This window comes from Ammodytes marinus, assembly GCF_949987685.1.
Source record: "Ammodytes marinus genome assembly, chromosome: 3".
NCBI classification, from domain to species: Eukaryota; Metazoa; Chordata; class Actinopteri; order Uranoscopiformes; family Ammodytidae; genus Ammodytes; species Ammodytes marinus.
Window position 1 is genome coordinate 3,712,501 of NC_137232.1, and position 17,942 is coordinate 3,730,442.

Consider the following 17,942-nt stretch of genomic DNA (forward strand, 5'->3'; position numbering starts at 1 on the left):
TAAAGTATAAAATATCAAAGCAACAACAACAACAACAAGAACAACAACATGTTCCTGAACCACATGTAATCTCAAACTGCCAGCAGCAGACTGAGCTCAGGTCAGTGCGCACCGTCTCCACCTCTGTCTTGGACACCTTACTCCACTGTGGCGACGCTGACACACAGCCATAGAGGAGTTCTACTGTGAGAAAAGCTGTCTCTCTTTCTACATATGGTTCACGGACGAGAGGGCCGCGTCGTGGAGGTGAGATGTAGCGAAGAAATTGGCCAAAGTCTCATTTCTGCATTATTCTATCTGCCAGAAAAATAAAATAAAAATCAACAAGATCTGAGATTTTAAGATGGTTGTAAAAATGGAACAAGAATTCAAAGAAAGAACTGTATACAGTGATACATTGATCAATCATTGGTCTATTGGAGGGGACGGGGGGAGAGGGGGTTAAGATATGTGGGTATGGATCTATAGATAGGTCTTGGGCCTTGTGTCAGTGTGGGACTTTTCTTCACCTTTACTGAGAGAAAAATCAGCTAGTAATTCCAAGTTCATTTATTTATTATTGAAATATATCATATTATAAAAAAAACTGAGACAATAATTCTCAATTATTAATGTCTCTCAAAATAAACATGAGCAGACACGAGTGAGTACTCTGTCTGAGAACTCAGCAACCCACTTTGTGTGCTATTCAGTTTTCACATTTCTAAATCAACCAAATGACGTGTTCCTCCCTCTCTCTGGATACTGATAAACTTAACATCTCTTGTGTTGTATCGTTCAGACATATTTGAACGATGAAGGAGTAAACATTTGTGTTGATTTACACTTTGTAAGCTTTTAGAGCTAATACCTGCTAGCTGCTACAACCAAATGATGTCCCCATGCTATGTCAATAAACCTGAATGATTCAAATAAAATGCCAACATTTTTATTCTGGATGGTAAAAACAAAATTACATTTTGATGATTTTTTCAACTGATAACTGACCTCTAGCCTGATTTATATGGTTATATACACGGCAAATTAATCCATAATTACATGACAGATTATAGTGTGATGTGTGTGTCTGGGGGGGGGGGGGGGGGGGTATAAAGCATTTAGTAGGAAGATATACTGAGTAAATGATAACATCAACATGTGTATTATGAGGGAAGTTGGCTGTGGACTGGCTGTGTTAACATAGGGCCTATCTTCATGCATAGTGAACAGAGCCTGATATTGTTTGTCATCATTTAGACCAAAGCATCACAGTGTTGTGCTGTGCTCCAAGTCAGTTATGAGATGTTCCCTGTTAAAAAATCCTGTTTGTTAATTAAGTGAATGCTAATGTTTTGCAGTGAACCCATGCAAAATCCAGGCAAATATATATACAGTATGTATAATGAACCTCAGTTCCCAATTTCATGGTATAGGTGACTGTATCAATGACAATAACATCTATCTCATCTCATCTTAAAATAGCTGTTTCTATCACAATCAGTTGAATTGACACACAGTTTTATAGCTGTTTCATTTGTGCTGAGATGATTGATTTATTATATTTATTTTTTATTTTGTTTGTTTCAGGACAATGCACATTAATGAACATGTACAGCAGTACACGTAACAATGCCAGATTGTAGCCCGGGGGATAATTTCCACCTGTAGTCCATTAGGCAGGTTGATGTTACAATAAAAATGACAAAGATATACAATAGAAACATTTGCAAATACATAACTAATACACAACTAATAAGGTACAGCATACATTTAGAGGTGGTTACACCTTGGTTAGTTCTTAGCCATACCGTTACTAGGTGTCCAGAGTGGGACGTTCCCTTATAGTTGATTGATAAGCGTTCAGTGTGCTGCCACGTTCCTCTGCTTGAGAGTTTCCAGGTTGAGGAGTTCCAGAGCACACTTCTTAGTATGCGGCTGGATGACACGTTCAAAGGGTTTGACCCAATGTGACTTGAAGCAGAGTGAGCAGAGGTTAACCGTTTGACTCAATGACTTTAACAGAACACACTGCTGTCTATATACTTTAAACTTTAGATATTTTAGAATTTATTCTCAAAATGAATTTGAGCTAACGGTTGAGCTAACCCTGCTTGCTTTGTTTGAAATGATCAAACATGGAGGTTCTTTTTCAAATCGATATGTGTGTGTGTGTGTCAGCTGCATTTTAGCATGTTGTTTCAAACCATTTTGATTACGACCAAATCTTTTTCTGAAGATTTTCAATAGTTTCCCCTGATGATCAAGGAGAAGATTTTTAAACATTGCACATTTTTTTTATTACATTTTGGAATCAAATAAAAAAACCTTTATTCTTTGTTACGTTTGTTGTGCTTTCTTTCTTTCTTTCTTTCTGCCAGCTGGAGCTTATTTCTCCTTAATTCAGAAGGGAGTCAGTCTTATGACCTACAAACACATTTTAATGGCTCTGATTTTATTTTACATTATATGTGAGAGGAAATACAGGCAGGACGTATATTTTTTGGAAATTTTAAAACTCTTCCGGGCAAGTTGTAATAACCATTTCACTTGATTGTCTGTGCAGATAGTTTTACTGTCCACGACTCCAAGCTTTGGATGTGTTCCATTGTAGCCGGGCACAGACAGACATTTGTAATTGTATGCCTATAGTAGCTTATGAACATACAAGCATACAAGACATAGTCCATTCCTTATTTAACATTTCAACATTTTTATTGATTTAAAAAAAAGATCTTTGTGTCAGAAATATTTTGGAACTTGGAAGTTGTTGTGCTTGATTAACGGAGAACCAAAAGACGCCCACTGGTTTCCTCACTCTCACAACAAAGAGCCAGAGTCCAGACATAAAAAGGCCCTTTAAACAACACCTTACTGCCTGGTAAAAAAAAGATGCTGCTTAATTAGCAAGCAATTCTATGTCCCCGCCGTGGTTGAAATCCAATCGCTTCAATTAGGAGCAATCAAGAGTGAGAAGAAAAAGACTTGACACTTTCATTTCCTTATGTTTTTTTATTAGAATTTTTCTTGCATGAACGCTGGGGAAAAGAAGTCAGTCCCTGCGTTCCAAACCCCATACTTCCCTACTATTTACTATGCCAGAAAAAGATTTAGGATGTCCCAATACATGCACGTCAATTGTAGTATGCTGAAAATACCTAGATGCCCCACTTACTCCAATAGCATTTTGCAGTATTCATCTTTATTCTTGACATTTTTCGACATAATAAAAAAACTATCTTCCTTATCTGATTTTTTTTTCTCCCCTGTGGCCCTAAAACTCTTCTGTACTTTAGTATGCAGTGTAGTAAAAAGACTAAAACTCTTCTGTACTTTAGTATGCAGTCTAGTAAAAAGAAAAAGTATGTGATTTGGAACGCAGGGAGTGTTTTTTTTCAAATGACATTGCAAGCATAACATCAAGCATTTGCTTTGAATTCAAAAGCAGTGGAATCCATGACATGCAGCCACTCCATCCACACTCTGTACAACACTAGTCATATTAATCTATAGCTCTTTTTTCTCCTAAAGGTGTAAAATAGTGCATTTCAGATTTCACCAACATTCTGCCAATAGGGACAAACTTCCAGGTAAATGTCTGTTTCATAAAGAATTTTCTGATTATCATATTCAATCTCCTGAGCTACAGGCAGAGCTAGTACATTTAAGGAAAATGCATTTTTTAGAGATCAATAACTAGAGGCAGGAAAAAAATTAGGTACAAATTCATTTGCTTACATACTAAATAAGGAGCAATAAACGGCCACACACACACCTGTATTACTCCACTCAATGAACATGTCTCTTTCTGGAAAGGCTGAGTGGGGAATATGTCTAAATGATGTCTCTAATATATCTAAATGACACTTTTAACAATTCTAAATGATTGGTCAATGTAGTAATAGTAATAGCATCTTATGTCAAATGTAATTACATGGAAAGCAAAGGCATGAAAGGGCCAAATTTGATCAAACAGTTAGTGATGGGCAGCAGAGCATCTCTTTCAAACACGCACACACGCACATGGCACACGCGCACTCGCAGGCACACACACACACACACACACACACACACACACACACACACACACACACACACACACACACACACACACACACACACACACACACACACACACACACACACACACACACACACAGGGGGGTAGGGGAATTAGTCGCTACACCTCACTGACTGGAATAAACATTTTGTCCTCCTGTCTGCGCTGCCTTCCTGATGGCTGGCTCAGACAATAGGCACAGTGTAACTCTTCAAACACACACAGAGTGACGGCGCACAGAGAGGACAGGACGGCTGTGTACACACCACCACAAGGTAACAGGCAGGCTTCCATAGATGTAGTTTCTAGACATCTGACATCCAAAAATGAAAGTTCCTCCCAATACCCACAGCTGTACTCAAATAATATGTAATGACACTGTCGTTTAGATTTCGCTCAAATAAATGATTTTTTTTTAAAGTTAATTATTACTATTTTTTTGTCAAAATCAGTGAATATCTCCTCATGATCGACTGCATGTCGGTACTGTGTGTGCGCTGAAAAAGATCTGGTGTTTATAACCAGCGGAGGCTCTGTTAAATGGTATGTTAACAAAGGGGGCCCACTATAGCTATAGCAACTGCCCATTAACAGAGCCTATAGGCTGTGTATTAACACTGGAGATATCCACTGAGTTTGGACAAAAAAAACAGTGATTTTGACAACAAGCATTCTCCCCAGAATGGCTCACTCCACCTTTTAACAGGGCGTCATTAAGTGATGGCTTTGTATAATGTAAAACTATTGGAAATCCCCACAAGCTACAGCCTTTATATCCAATACAAATAAAGAGTCTTATACTGTGTGTACTGGGAACACACTGATGTGACTTAAAGGGTGTCAGTACGATACAGTGCAGTTCCTGGGAGCCAGAGGTGGAGGTCCTAGGGGAAGTTTGTGGGGAAGAGGCTGAGGGGCTGGCCCTCGTTGGTGGGCAGCGGGGAGCGGTAGCCCTCAAAGGTGCGTGGGATGCTGCCACTGGTGGACCCAGAGCTGTTACTGAGGGTCTCAATGCTGCCCTCCCTCTGGAGCTCTGCAGAGAGATAGAGACACACACACACACACACACACACACACACACACACACACACACACACACACACACACACACACACACACACACACACACACACACACACACACACACACACACACACACACACACACACACACACACAGGCACAGACACACACACAGACAGAGAGACAGACAGACAGACAGACAGACAGACACACACAGAATGTTGAGTTAGAGGTGATCTGGTTAAAAACACAGTGGGCTGAGCTAATCAAACAACAGAGCTACATGCACAATCTGACAGACACAACATGCCCTCATAAGGGCTGTGTATCTAAACCTTCAGACTTTTGGGCTGACATAGATCTGCACCCTTTGTGTGATATTGAGCCCCAAACCATTATGCATTTGTTTTTATTTCTGCCACTCTTCTTCTGTGTTTTGAAGCGATATACATTATACAAAACCAGACCAGATTTCATAAAGGTTATGCCTAAAGAAAATATTAATAACTTTGAATGTGAAACCATATTGATAGTTTATGTTGTACATGACAAAGCTATTAATTGTGTCTGGTAAATTTAACACAATTACATGGACACTTTAACCTTCAGGACACACAGAAAAATTGAACGCACACCTTCATATTCTATGGAATAGTTTTCTTTAACCACTAGTTAAGTTTTGACTTCATTTATGTTGCCGTTTATTCATTATTTCAGAAATCTTATTTTAATCTTAAAGTTAAGTATTTTAATACATTTTTTTAACTAATGTTAAATTCCATTTACACAAAACTGATATGAATGTCCACTGCATGAACAAGCTGTATGTCTGAACTTTACTTAATGTATGTTCAAATTGTCATTAAAGGTGCACTATGTAACTTTGGGTGTGTCAGAGAAGTCAACCTTTTCTAAGGTATATTCTCACAAAATAATTGAGTTTTGATTTATGATGATACAATTATTCAATATCTGCAAATGTAAACAAATCCGCCCTCCACTGCAATGCAAAGTGCACCTTTAATGACTTATTAAATTAAAAGAAGGAAAATGGCGCCCGTAGCTCAGTGGGTAGGGCGGAATGGGTCCGTAGCATCAAGTATTAGTAGCACCAACAGTTGCTGTTGACTGCACCGTCAGGTCTTGTTTGTATTTGCTTTGATCAGATCTCTCCTGTTACCAATTTCTACTTTTTATTGCGGCCCATGTTTCTTGTATGAATGCTTGTGTTAAGACGTCTTTAAACACTGTCGGTGTGCTCTAGCTTTTTCTTAAATGATGGAAAAAGGAAATTTTTTCAGGACAAAATAAACAAGTTACCCACAGGAGTTCTTCAAAGAAATAGTTGCCCTTCACAGAGATAGAACGGTGGCAAACTGCTCGTGCCAGAATTATGAAAGAAGTGACTGTGTGTGAATGAATAGAACCTGGATCCCTGTGAAGGTGAACAGTTTAATACGTTGCTGAAGATTCACTTTTGTTGCATTGGCCTTTAACACAAGTTGAGACTTTGACACTCCTAACTTTTTTTCATGTATCTTATATGTTGTTTTGTATTGTATCTTGTACAGCACTTTGGTCAACTGATGTTGTTTTTAAATGTGCTGTAGAAATAACTTTGACTTTGAAAGATGTTCAAAGCTGAACTAGTGACATGTACAGAAAGCAAAACTCTTAAATGTTACAATTAAAAAAGATCTTTCATATGATCTGACATGTTGTGAAAAACAAAACTAGGTGACTTTAAAAAAAATTATAAATGGAAAACAAAGATCAACTGTACTGTGCACACGCAATCTGAAAATGACAGATGGAATTGTATATTGTTTGTATATTATATTTCCTATATGTAGTTTCTTAGTTTTTCATGATTTGCTATGGACATGGCCATGGATAAGAAATTTCAAACATTATAGAAAATCATGAGAAGATTTTCAAACTCACAAAGCTTCTACTTAAAGCCAACACTGCGGCACACATAGGGCACTTTCATTACTAGATTGAACCAGCAGTTGTGAATACAATGTGAGTTTTACCTTTCTGGTTGCATTACTAGTCAGACGACTAACCCCCGGCCTCCCTGGCCATCAGTTATTCTGGGACACACTACCAAATTGAAAGCATCTAAAGAACCTTCACACAGAGATTTTTAACATTTTGACATGTCACGGCGCACCACAGAACCTCACTGTAGACTGAGCGAGCTGCCCGGGCTCCATAAGGAAGCCATTACTGTTATTACATACTGTAAACCATATCCGGCGATATGCGGACAGAATGGCGTGCGTGGAAGTGACAGCGCAGTATTAAGTCTGTGATGCATGTAGTGTATTGATGACTTTATCATCTGCTGCTGCTCTGCTGACAGTGGCCCCACGCCCTGCTAATATGCAGCACTGTGCATCCAGTACACAGTATGACTGTCATCAGATCATTGAGGCAGGCTTCCAGAAGATTCAAAGGCTTTATTTGTCACATGCTCATACACAGTGTGGGCAGTGAAATGTTGGGTGTGGCAGAGTCTTACGTATTACTGGGCACAAATAGAAATAATTAAATACAAGAGAATAACAAAAATAAGTTTTTCCAGAATATATACACAGAAGAAAGATGATGTATTATGTTACTGCCAGTATTTACATATGGTCAAGTTGTAGGGAATGAAGAATATTATAGACGGGTAAATATTAGTATACTAGTAATGCACATATCTCACTACTGAACTGTGGAACAAATCATTTGCATCACCATGTTAGTTGACTCAGATGTAATGTAGTGTAACTTTATTTGTAAAGGGACAATGTGCAACAGAAGCTGCTCTATGGCAAGGAGAGATGCATCGTACCAGGTTTTCATAAGGAGAGATGCATCGTACCAGGTTTTCATAAGGAGAGATGCATCGTACCAGGTTTTCATAAGGAGAGATGCATCGTACCAGGTTTTCCACCTGTTGTCCCTGGGCAGGTTGAGTAGAATAATAAAAATATAATTATATATAATATTTTATATATATATATATATATATATATATATATATATATATATATATATATATATATATATATAAAATAAACGCGATTAAAAAAATGTACGCAGATTAATCGCACTTCTATATTGCCCTTTGACCCGGTGCAAAAGAGGTGAGGCGATAGCGGAGCTGCACCTGTAGCTTGCTGACACGGCCCGCACGGGATTAAAGAGTAAAGAAAGAAGCATAGAGAGGGATGTTTTATGGGAAGCTCCGGGCAAATAAGCATGAAGGTAGGAATACGTCTTATGTTATTCTCCGCAGTGTCTGTGCATTATTATTATTTAGTGGGTGCCTAATTAACAATAGGTTCAAAACAGTATCTCTCAATCTTCCTCTGTGTCTCACTTTTGTTTGCTAGCTGCGATCGTCTCCTTCAAACGGACACCCGCCCCCTCTCACTCTTCCAAGCATATGCCTGTCTTTTTTCCTCCTTTGTTTGTGTGTGTGTGTATGTGTGTGTCAATATTTTTGGATATGAGAAGGACGGTGAATGAGTCGGCATAGGCTATGCGCACCGCACCTGTGGCAGTGCCTGTGTCTGTTGTGGGAGATAGACAGTCATTTAGCCTGCTTGTTTTTTTGTGTTTTTTTTCGGCGCTAGTAGTTCCTAAATTTATTTAATGTAGTAACCTGGCTGAGAGGAGGAGACAGAAGTTATGAGAGAGAGAGAGAGAGAGAGAGAGAGAGAGAGAGAGAGAGAGAGAGAGAGAGAGAGAGAGAGAGAGAGAGAGAGAGAGAGAGAGAGAGAGAGACGGTAGACTATACAGTTGTTTATAAACAGGCATAAAAGTGTCATATAAGTATGTGATTAATTTAGATTAATTGATCACAGAGCCTGTAATTATTAATTAATAATTAAAAGAGCCTCACCTAACTCTATGCCCCAGCTCAGACACTACAATCAATCACCAGAAAAATCTTATTTCATCACATATCACAAATCAGAATTTCAACCAAAACTCAGTTATATTATAATAATATAATATAATCTATTCTAATATAATATATTTACTTAATATATTATTAACTAACAACTCTAAATGGCTCCAAAGTGCACATAAAAACATGCTATTATTATCGAAACCTGCCTGTCGAGGAGTTGCATCAACACACACACACACACACACACACACACACACACACACACACACACACACACACACACACACACACACACACACACACACACACACACACACACACACACACACACACACACACACACACCACACACACACACACACACACACACAGGCCATGCTGTGCAGTGTTGCATCATATGACACACGTCATTTAACACCGGCAGCGAACTGAAGAAAGTAGACAATGTGTGAATGCTTTTCTGGAGAGTTCACGCATCGCACAAAGATGATGACAACTCTGTGTGCTCCTGATGCCTCAACAAAGAAACAACCTGTGGTGATGTGTGTCAATCCCCAGCCAGGCTATGGGGCTCACATAGAGAACAACAGGCCTGTCACCACTGTTGTTTTAAGGTATCGCTAAGACTAACAGATACACAAGTTTGGCAGCTTATCAGATGCCAAAAACACAGAGATTTTAATAAAACCTATGAAAAAGTAATGTCCAACTGTGGAAAGTTATTGAGATGTTGTCTCAACAGAAAAGTGACACAAATTATGAGATACAAGCATGAAACTTTGCATGTAGCTGGATGTACACTCGTACGGTGCCAAAGTGCACCACCTTCATCCAAAACTTTGTGTTTTAGGCCATAGATTCAAGATATTATATATTTTATATTTATATATATACAAAGTATTTTATTCATTAACTAACCTTTAGTTGTCTGAATGGCTGATGAATTTAATTATTATTATATTTCTTTCCTAAGCTATTGTTATAATCTTGATGATTACGGCTTGATGCTCATGGTGTGAAATATCCAGTAGCTCAAAGAGTGGCAGTGTCACTCGCAACCAATTAATATTGACATTCCTTGTGGTACAGAGATGTCTGCCTTCTGAGAAGTATGTTTCCTCTAGATGTGTCTCACTGTATGTGTGATGAATCTGGAAGTTTCACTCTTTGTAAAAAAAATAGACAATTTCCTGTATGTAAATATAAAGAACATTGTTGTAAAACAACCTTTATTTGTTTCTAGGGTCGATAAATCTTTTTTATTTATTTTTAAATTTAAATTTTTAGGGGTTGAAAATGTCTATTTAATTTCTATTTACTGGAGTCTGCCGCAATGAAACCTATGAAATAGAATCTATGAAATGCATGAATTTGTGTTATGTGTTCCTGTATCTGCAAATATATCCATGCCATGTACGTACGTACCACTTGTGAAAAATGTAATAAATATGTGAAAAAAATTAAAATTAAATAAAAAAGATTCAAGATATTTATTGCTGTTTGCACAGTACTAGTACAGGCACATCTGAATGATTGTGCCAATCCCTGACTAGGCTTTTAAAACAACACAACAGAATAATAAATAATGTACACTAAACAAAAGTAAGGACAGTAACAAACCAAAAAGAAGCTTGACTCGGAGATCTTATGTCGCACACAGGGAGCGCCATATTGGGACTGTACATTTCTCTATCAGTAGAACACAAATAAACACTGTTTTTATAGAGAGTCCCTCTCAATAATATTTACACTGTTTCACCACTCTGACCTTGGCTTAAGGTGGCCATTAAAATGCAAATTTACCTTGACGGTAACTATTTTATTGACTGTTGTGATGGTTGCCATGGAAAATGGACTAGTATATTACTATGTGTTCTTTTAATGTGCATCTTTAGACCCCACCTCAGTGTACTTTCACCTAATAATTAACAGGTGTCACTGTGTGCAGAGGAAATAGTGCCAACAGTAATACAGAGAATGGGTTCATTTTTTGGTTTAAAGGTGAAGTAAGCGATTTATTTATGTTAATATAAGTGTTAAATCGCTCTTTATTCATACAGTGATTACTTATAGAGTGTGCACGTTTCATAAAGCCGATCTCTCAGTCAACCGCTCTGCATGTAATCGGCAAATAAACTTTTCGGGGATCCCACTACTGATAACCAATCAGAAGAGAGAACGCTACAAACCGGCACCCGTCTCACTGCCGGTGCACGCGCAGAGCGACAGATGGGTGTATGCGCCTACAATGGCGGTGCAGGTAAAAATCCTTCCCAATATCTGTTTTGATGGTTTTTATCATGTTTGATCACACTTATGGATCTGAGATGATGCTAGATAACTCGCTGCTTGAAGACCGCAGTGCATTAATGTGGTGACGTAGGGACGAGGCTACCTGCTACCTGCAGGAAGTTAGCTAAATTGACCATTCTGCTTACTGAACCTTTAATTAATGTGGCAAAAACAGTATAGATACAGACATGATGACCTGCACTAACATTAAAATGCAGTGCAGATTACAGGAGAGAAATAAGAGCTGTTCTCTGCTCTGTGGGTTAGATCCTCCTTGTGACCAAAGTATTTCCACTTCTGGAGTTTTTTACTGTGCCAGAACATCATGCTATGAATTCTTTGTGCTGTCGGGGATGATGTTGAGCTGCACGCATGCTGTCCGTCAAGCAACCTGACTGCAGAACCCATCAGTGGCCTTGAGATGAACAGGAGAGGCTGATTAGCTTTAGAGTCTTTTCACATTCATACCAGACTTGACATGAAAACCACAGCCCATGTGTTTAAAAAGGTCCTGCACATGCTCAGAAGGGAGCGTGTGCTACACACAGGGCAGAAGATGTTGCAGTGATCCCAGCTAGAGAGGACTTCTCTCGGTTCACATAATGTTTAGCATTTCTAAGGCCAACATTGGAACATATTATATGAGGTTGCCAATTCCTTTTAAACCATCAGAATTGCACTCAAAACAAAGTGTTATTGTGTGAGTCAAGGATTCTGGAGTATGCTTGTTGTGGTCAAAACCACTTTTTGTCAAAATCAGTAAATACCTCCTCACAAGCACACACAGTACAGACAGGTAGCGGATCGTGAGGAGATATTCACTGATTTGGACAAAACTTATTTTGACAACAAGCGTTCAACCTATACGACCGAATCACAGCCGTGCTGACACGGAGCACAACACAACCATTGTGATATGTCCTTAAATATATAAAGCTATGAAAATGTTTTTATAAAGGATGTAGTGAAAGTCATTGAAAAATGTCAACACGGTAAAAACGGTAGTGACTGGCCAATTGAATCTCCAGTTTGTGTCTCACACTGTTGTGCATATACAGTTGCAGAGCACACACACACCACAGTGCCGGGGTTTATCTCTAGGAATATGGGTCATCTGTAATGATATCAATTTTCCAGCCACGTATCCATGCAAGCAGAGACAAGTGCTGGAGCCAGTGAGACTGAGAGCCTCACCTCTCTCTGCAGCCCTGCTCTGGCTCTGACTGCCTGGGACTCCAATGTGACAACCCACGGGTCCTTCAAGGAGAACGACAAACAAAATGTTGCCATGTTTCACTTGACCCATTAGAATCTCTTTAGCTATTCTCTCTGTCAATCACTCAACATTTAAAACATTTCCTTCCTGTTAACTGCATTTTCTTACATCCCGAGCCTCATTGCTTCTGACCGTATAGCTGTGCGGCGATCCACTTAGCCCTCCCAGCTAGCCTTTTTGCCATACCCCGGCTATAGCCCAGCTGGATGTGCACTGTTGCAGTGTTATTGTAGGCGCTGTAAGCTGCTGAACACCCCCAGTAAAGCCCCAAAGGCCCTTTTCTAGTGCTGCCTAATCCACCTCATTGTGTGACGCCCAGCAGCCATTCAACAAGTCTTAACCTCTCAGGCCCCGACACAGTCCCTATGGTGCTCTAATGCTGGGGGTCTGTTCCTCTGGCTGCTGTCAGGAGGTAAAGCAATATGCTTATTTACAAGGTGCTTTGTGCAAACTGTGATGTGTAGATAACGCTGCTCTGGATCGAGGCCAATGGAGAAATGGAAACTATACTGTAAAGGCTCTGACTGATATGGGCTTTATAAAAGGATGACTGATCTGATAAAATATGTTGTGCTAAAATGGTGGCTTATCTTTTAAAACATGTCATTTTCAATGCCAAAACTGTTTTGTATTGGACAGAATTTGAAAGCTGATACTTGCATTTGACTATTTGGATGTTTTATGCAGTGTTTTTTCTCTCCAGAGCTTTTATATGGTTTCCCGGGGGGAAAAAGCCCCTTCTATAGCAGCATTTTGACTATGATAGGTCACTATAATAAAATGTTCTTGACCAATACATCTTCTGCAGTTATCAGCCTGTGTCTATAGCCTCATCTTGAAAGTCATTCTGCGTAGCTGATGTTGACTGTGTGCTGGCCGCTGGGTTTGTGGTTGTGTTCTGGGGACAACACCAAGGGGTCAGACTTCAAAAGAGAGTGCATGTCAACGCATAGATACAGAGTCGAAAAAGCTATCAGTTAAAACAGCAGCAGATGCCACAGCTGGAGATAAAGAGGGGAGGATTTTTTTTCAGGCCAGCTAAAGTTTGGAGAGGGTGGGAGGGGCTGGCAGCGTGGAAACAGGGAGGAAAATGTTTTCCTCATACAATCCAACATGGGACATGTATAACAACACAGCAGCAAGTTAATACCTCATCAACCAATGGGACATAGAGAGGGGAATGATCAGAAAAACTGTCCAGTCTGCACCCTCGGCTGTGAACAGGCCTTAATCCTCTTATACTGTCACACAAACACAAACACAAACACACACACACACACACACACACACACACACACACACACACACACACACACACACACACACACACACACACACACACACACACACACACACACACACACACACACACAGGCTAAATCTAGTGTCAAATGCAACGTACAACAAGTTCTGTGTATAACTGAAAATGTGCAATACAGAATGCACTGTTATACCATCATAGTATGCTTCAACATAGCCTACTTCTAATAAGAAAGACAGATCCTTTGTATTGTGGCCTTATGATGTCATAATGGGAGAGTAATCCAATGAACACAAGTTTTCAGAAAGGTGGAGGAAAAGTGAGTGTTTTTTTTCCATACTTTGGTAGTCGCTAGACACTCAGGGGACCCTAACCCTATCAGTTCAGAAAGCTAGGAAATGACAGCACAAATAAAAAATGAAAAGTATTTTTTTCTTTAGACATTTAACTGTAAAAAAAGGAACAAACATTCAACGTCTACTATCTGTAGTGTACTGCCCCTGTAAAGCACTTTGTCTGAATTGTGCTATATAAATAAACTTGCCTTGCCTTGCCTTACTAGCACACATTTTCTTCCATAGCTTTCAACTACATTTAACGAGACCACCTCAGTGTGTCCTCACCTGTTATCACTTGACAGAGGTTCCATCCTATGTGATTATGTGATGACAACTCAGCTCTCTCTCTCAGTGGAAACAAAGACCAGGAGATATTGTAGAAAGCTCCGGAAAAAGCTTGTAAGAAGTGGACCTTGTATTTTTTTATTCCAACCATCTTTTTTGAGCAAAGAATTATCTTAATTTATGCCCCGACCTCATACCCATCTGAAATGTAATCCATATACATTTACCTAACTGTAATCTTCAACCTTATAGCCAGGGCCGCTGCTAAGCTTTTGGGTGCCCTAAGCTTAAATTGTCAGTGGTGCCCCCCCCCCCCCCACACAAAAAAAACCACCAAGATGCTCATAGGGCGCAAGCGGAATTTTTTTGCCCTTGTAAGATCTTTGCGACTGCTTTTTGGCACATTTGCTGTGGTGATGAGTTTTTGCGAACAGCATTTACTAACAGAAAGAACAGCTTAAAGTGTGAAAAAAGTTGCATAGTATCCTACTAACTGCCTTTGCAAAGGAATTTAGTGATAAATTCATAGACGGATTATGAGATAATGGGCCCCTGGGCATACACTCATAAAGGGCCCCCCACTCGTCCCTATCCAGTCAGGTACACTGAATTTTCCATACAGATACATACAATTAATGGCAAAAACATATTAAGGAAGTCAGTGTTTCCCACAGGAGTTTGGGATATTGTTGGAGGGGCCCTGTTGGGGGGGCCGGGGTATGTCCCCCCGGATTATTTTTTTTACCTTTTTAAAGTAAAATGCATCAATCTGGTGCACTTTGAGATGACATTTTAGAGGCTATATCAACTCCTGAGATGCAGAAGGAACATTATTTTTCAGATTTTTCTTAAACAGGTAGCACTCTTTACTGTGCAACTGTAAAAACAGTACAGTAGATTGGTCTGCAGATCCATGTTCTATGATGGAGGGGCCCATTTAACAGATAAAGGGTGGATAGCTACTTTTTATGAACAATTTAGAATTCACACATCGAAAGCTTATTTCTGTATGTGTGAGGGGGCCTTCAAGGCCCCTCATGGAGCCCCTTACTAATGCTGTTGTTTTTAACTTGCTTTTGTATTTCTCCCCTACTAGTTGAGGGGCCATGATGATTTCTATCTTGTTACATTTTAATGAGATACTTATATTTAGGCTATTCCTTTTTGGACCCTGTTATTGACATCAGTGACTGAGCTCTTTGACTATGCAACATGAAAAGTTACTATCAGTATCTCTGGCTAAGGGCCCCCCTGAGTCCTTGGGCCCCTGGGCCTGTACCCGGTGAGCCTGTGCAGTAATCCACCCCTGGATAGGTTACACAATTAAGAAAAAACAACGATGGGCCTGTTCATAACTAATTTATATATTTTTTGTAATGTAATGTAAAACCTCAATATTGGGGGGCCCCCGGATCATCTATTTTTCCTTTTTAATAACTTGTTGCCCTATGTGCTCTGCGTACCCTGCGTATAGGGAGCGGCGGCCCTGCTTATAGCTATGCCAACCCTAATGTAGTAGTGTGCTCCACAAACATGACCAACAAATCTTGTCTGACATTTGGCCCTCTTACGTGCATAAAAATTAGGAACAAACACACACACGCACACACACACACGCACACACACGCACACACGCACACACACACAACAACACACCCAACCACACACGCCCCGACAGAAAAAATAAACAGAGCACTTGTTGTACCCCGAGTGGCAGTGTGTCGCCGTGTGTCATGTGCATGTTGTGGTGAGACTAGACTCACCACCGTGAGGAAGGGATCAAAGAGAATACAAAGTAGCTCTTAATCAGAGGGTCTGTGCCAGCCTGGCCTGGTGCAGGCCTTTCCATCCATCTCTCTCTCTCTCTCTGTCTCTGTCTCTGTCTCCCTCCCTCTCTCTCTCCCCCTCAGAGGGTGGGATGGGGGCAGCAGTAACCCATAGCGATAGTATACTTATCCCAGCTGATTGTTTTTGTGTTTTAACTTTAATCTCACCGTTGGCCCCAGCTGGCTCTGATTAGTGCTCTCACGTCACATTCCAGCCCCCTAACAGTCTCACACACACACTCACTAACGCCTACCCAGAGTTGCATACGCACACACGCACGCACGCACGCACACACACACGCACACACGTACACACACACACTCACACGTGGCCTAAATGTTTCACATACATTATTGCTGTCGGACCAAATTTGCGTTCTTTTCCGTCTGGTACCAGTTTTCTATTATCAATAAAAAAATCAAAAAATGAATCCACCAATAGGCAGCACTTAGGTTTTATGTAGTCATTGCCCACTGAGCAGCTGTTCACTGCAAGGTTTGGACAGACATAATGAACAAAAAAAGTACATTCAAAATATAACATACAACTTCCATTTTCAAGATTTTATGACATTCATTTGGTAGTGTTCATAGCATTGTCCCATGACTGAGCCATGCTAGCATCTGGCGGAAAGAAGGAACAATATGTTATGTCTCCTTTTATCAGTTCTAAATGCCTGTGAAATAGCTGCTCAGGACCATAGTTTACGGTCCCATCCTGGATGCTCATTTTGTAATGGCTAGCAAATGCAACTCTCCTTTTTGTGTTAGAGAACATAACTACAACTGACTGAAGATTGGTGAACATTAGCACATTAAATACCTAGAATGTATTGCATTGTCTTTGTCTTGTTTTCTTACATAAGCAATACAAAGTGGGCTACGAATTTACGGCCTTAACTATTTTTATTTCCCCTTGATGTGGCCCTTCCACTATTAATGTGTAGCAGAATGCTTGGTCATCACAGACCTACCAACTCCACTAACATCTCTAAATGGCAGAACTTTCATTCATGATGGTTCTATATGATTGGGGTTTATCTTTAACTTCAGTGATGACGGTTAATTATGATAATGGCATCCCTGTACTTGTGGAAATTATATTTCAATCCAGAGTGATGATCTTTCTGCTTGCATTGTTCTCTAAAAAGGCACACAGAGTAGGCATTCATACCGTGATCAATCTCGATTGAGGGCTATAGTCTAGTTTGTTTGGCCAGTGTGAATGCTACGTACCCTACTCAAGCACAGTGCACTTCCTTGGCCCTGGCAATGTTGGAAGAGTTGTGCTTTGGCACGGTATACGGATGCTCATGTACAAGCACATGAAAATATTCAGTCACGCTTAAGAATGGCTTTGAACAAGCTGCCTTTCTCCACAAATGTAGCTCGTTTTATCTCAATACAAAAGGGAAAGAGAAGATTACCTACGCTAATAAAATCATGACTTGCAGTGTAGAAAACGGCATGATGGAGTTTGCTCTTTGACGGGCTGTGAAGGTAATAAACTGCAAGTACTGTACCTACTCAAATGTCTTCAGGCTAATTCTTTTTCTTTCTCACCAATGCCATTCCTTAATAGCACTGGCATGTTAGCACTTAAGATACTCAGTCTAACTACATCAATGCTATCAAAATACCGTTAGTAATAAGACTTAAGAGACGTTTGAAACACATGAAAGCATCACTGTGT

At 39.9% G+C, this 17,942-nt stretch overlaps 1 protein-coding gene across 2 annotated transcripts in view; it reads right to left on the reverse strand.

Moving 5' to 3' along the window:
- Positions 1-3,064: 3,064 nt before the first annotated feature.
- bcas3 (BCAS3 microtubule associated cell migration factor) overlaps positions 3,065-17,942 on the reverse strand; it is a 382,954-nt gene continuing 368,076 nt past the window's right edge. The window contains exons 24-25 of one of the 2 annotated variants that reach the window (XR_013845568.1): positions 3,294-5,069; positions 3,065-3,250 (exon numbers count right to left, since the gene is read on the reverse strand). Coding sequence is in view for 1 of the 2 variants with exons in the window: in XM_080053534.1 (XP_079909660.1) it covers positions 4,921-5,069 (149 nt within the window). In the remaining variant the exon portion in view is untranslated. Of the gene's footprint in view, positions 5,070-17,942 lie in introns of both variants that reach the window. The other variant, XM_080053534.1, reaches the window with a different exon arrangement.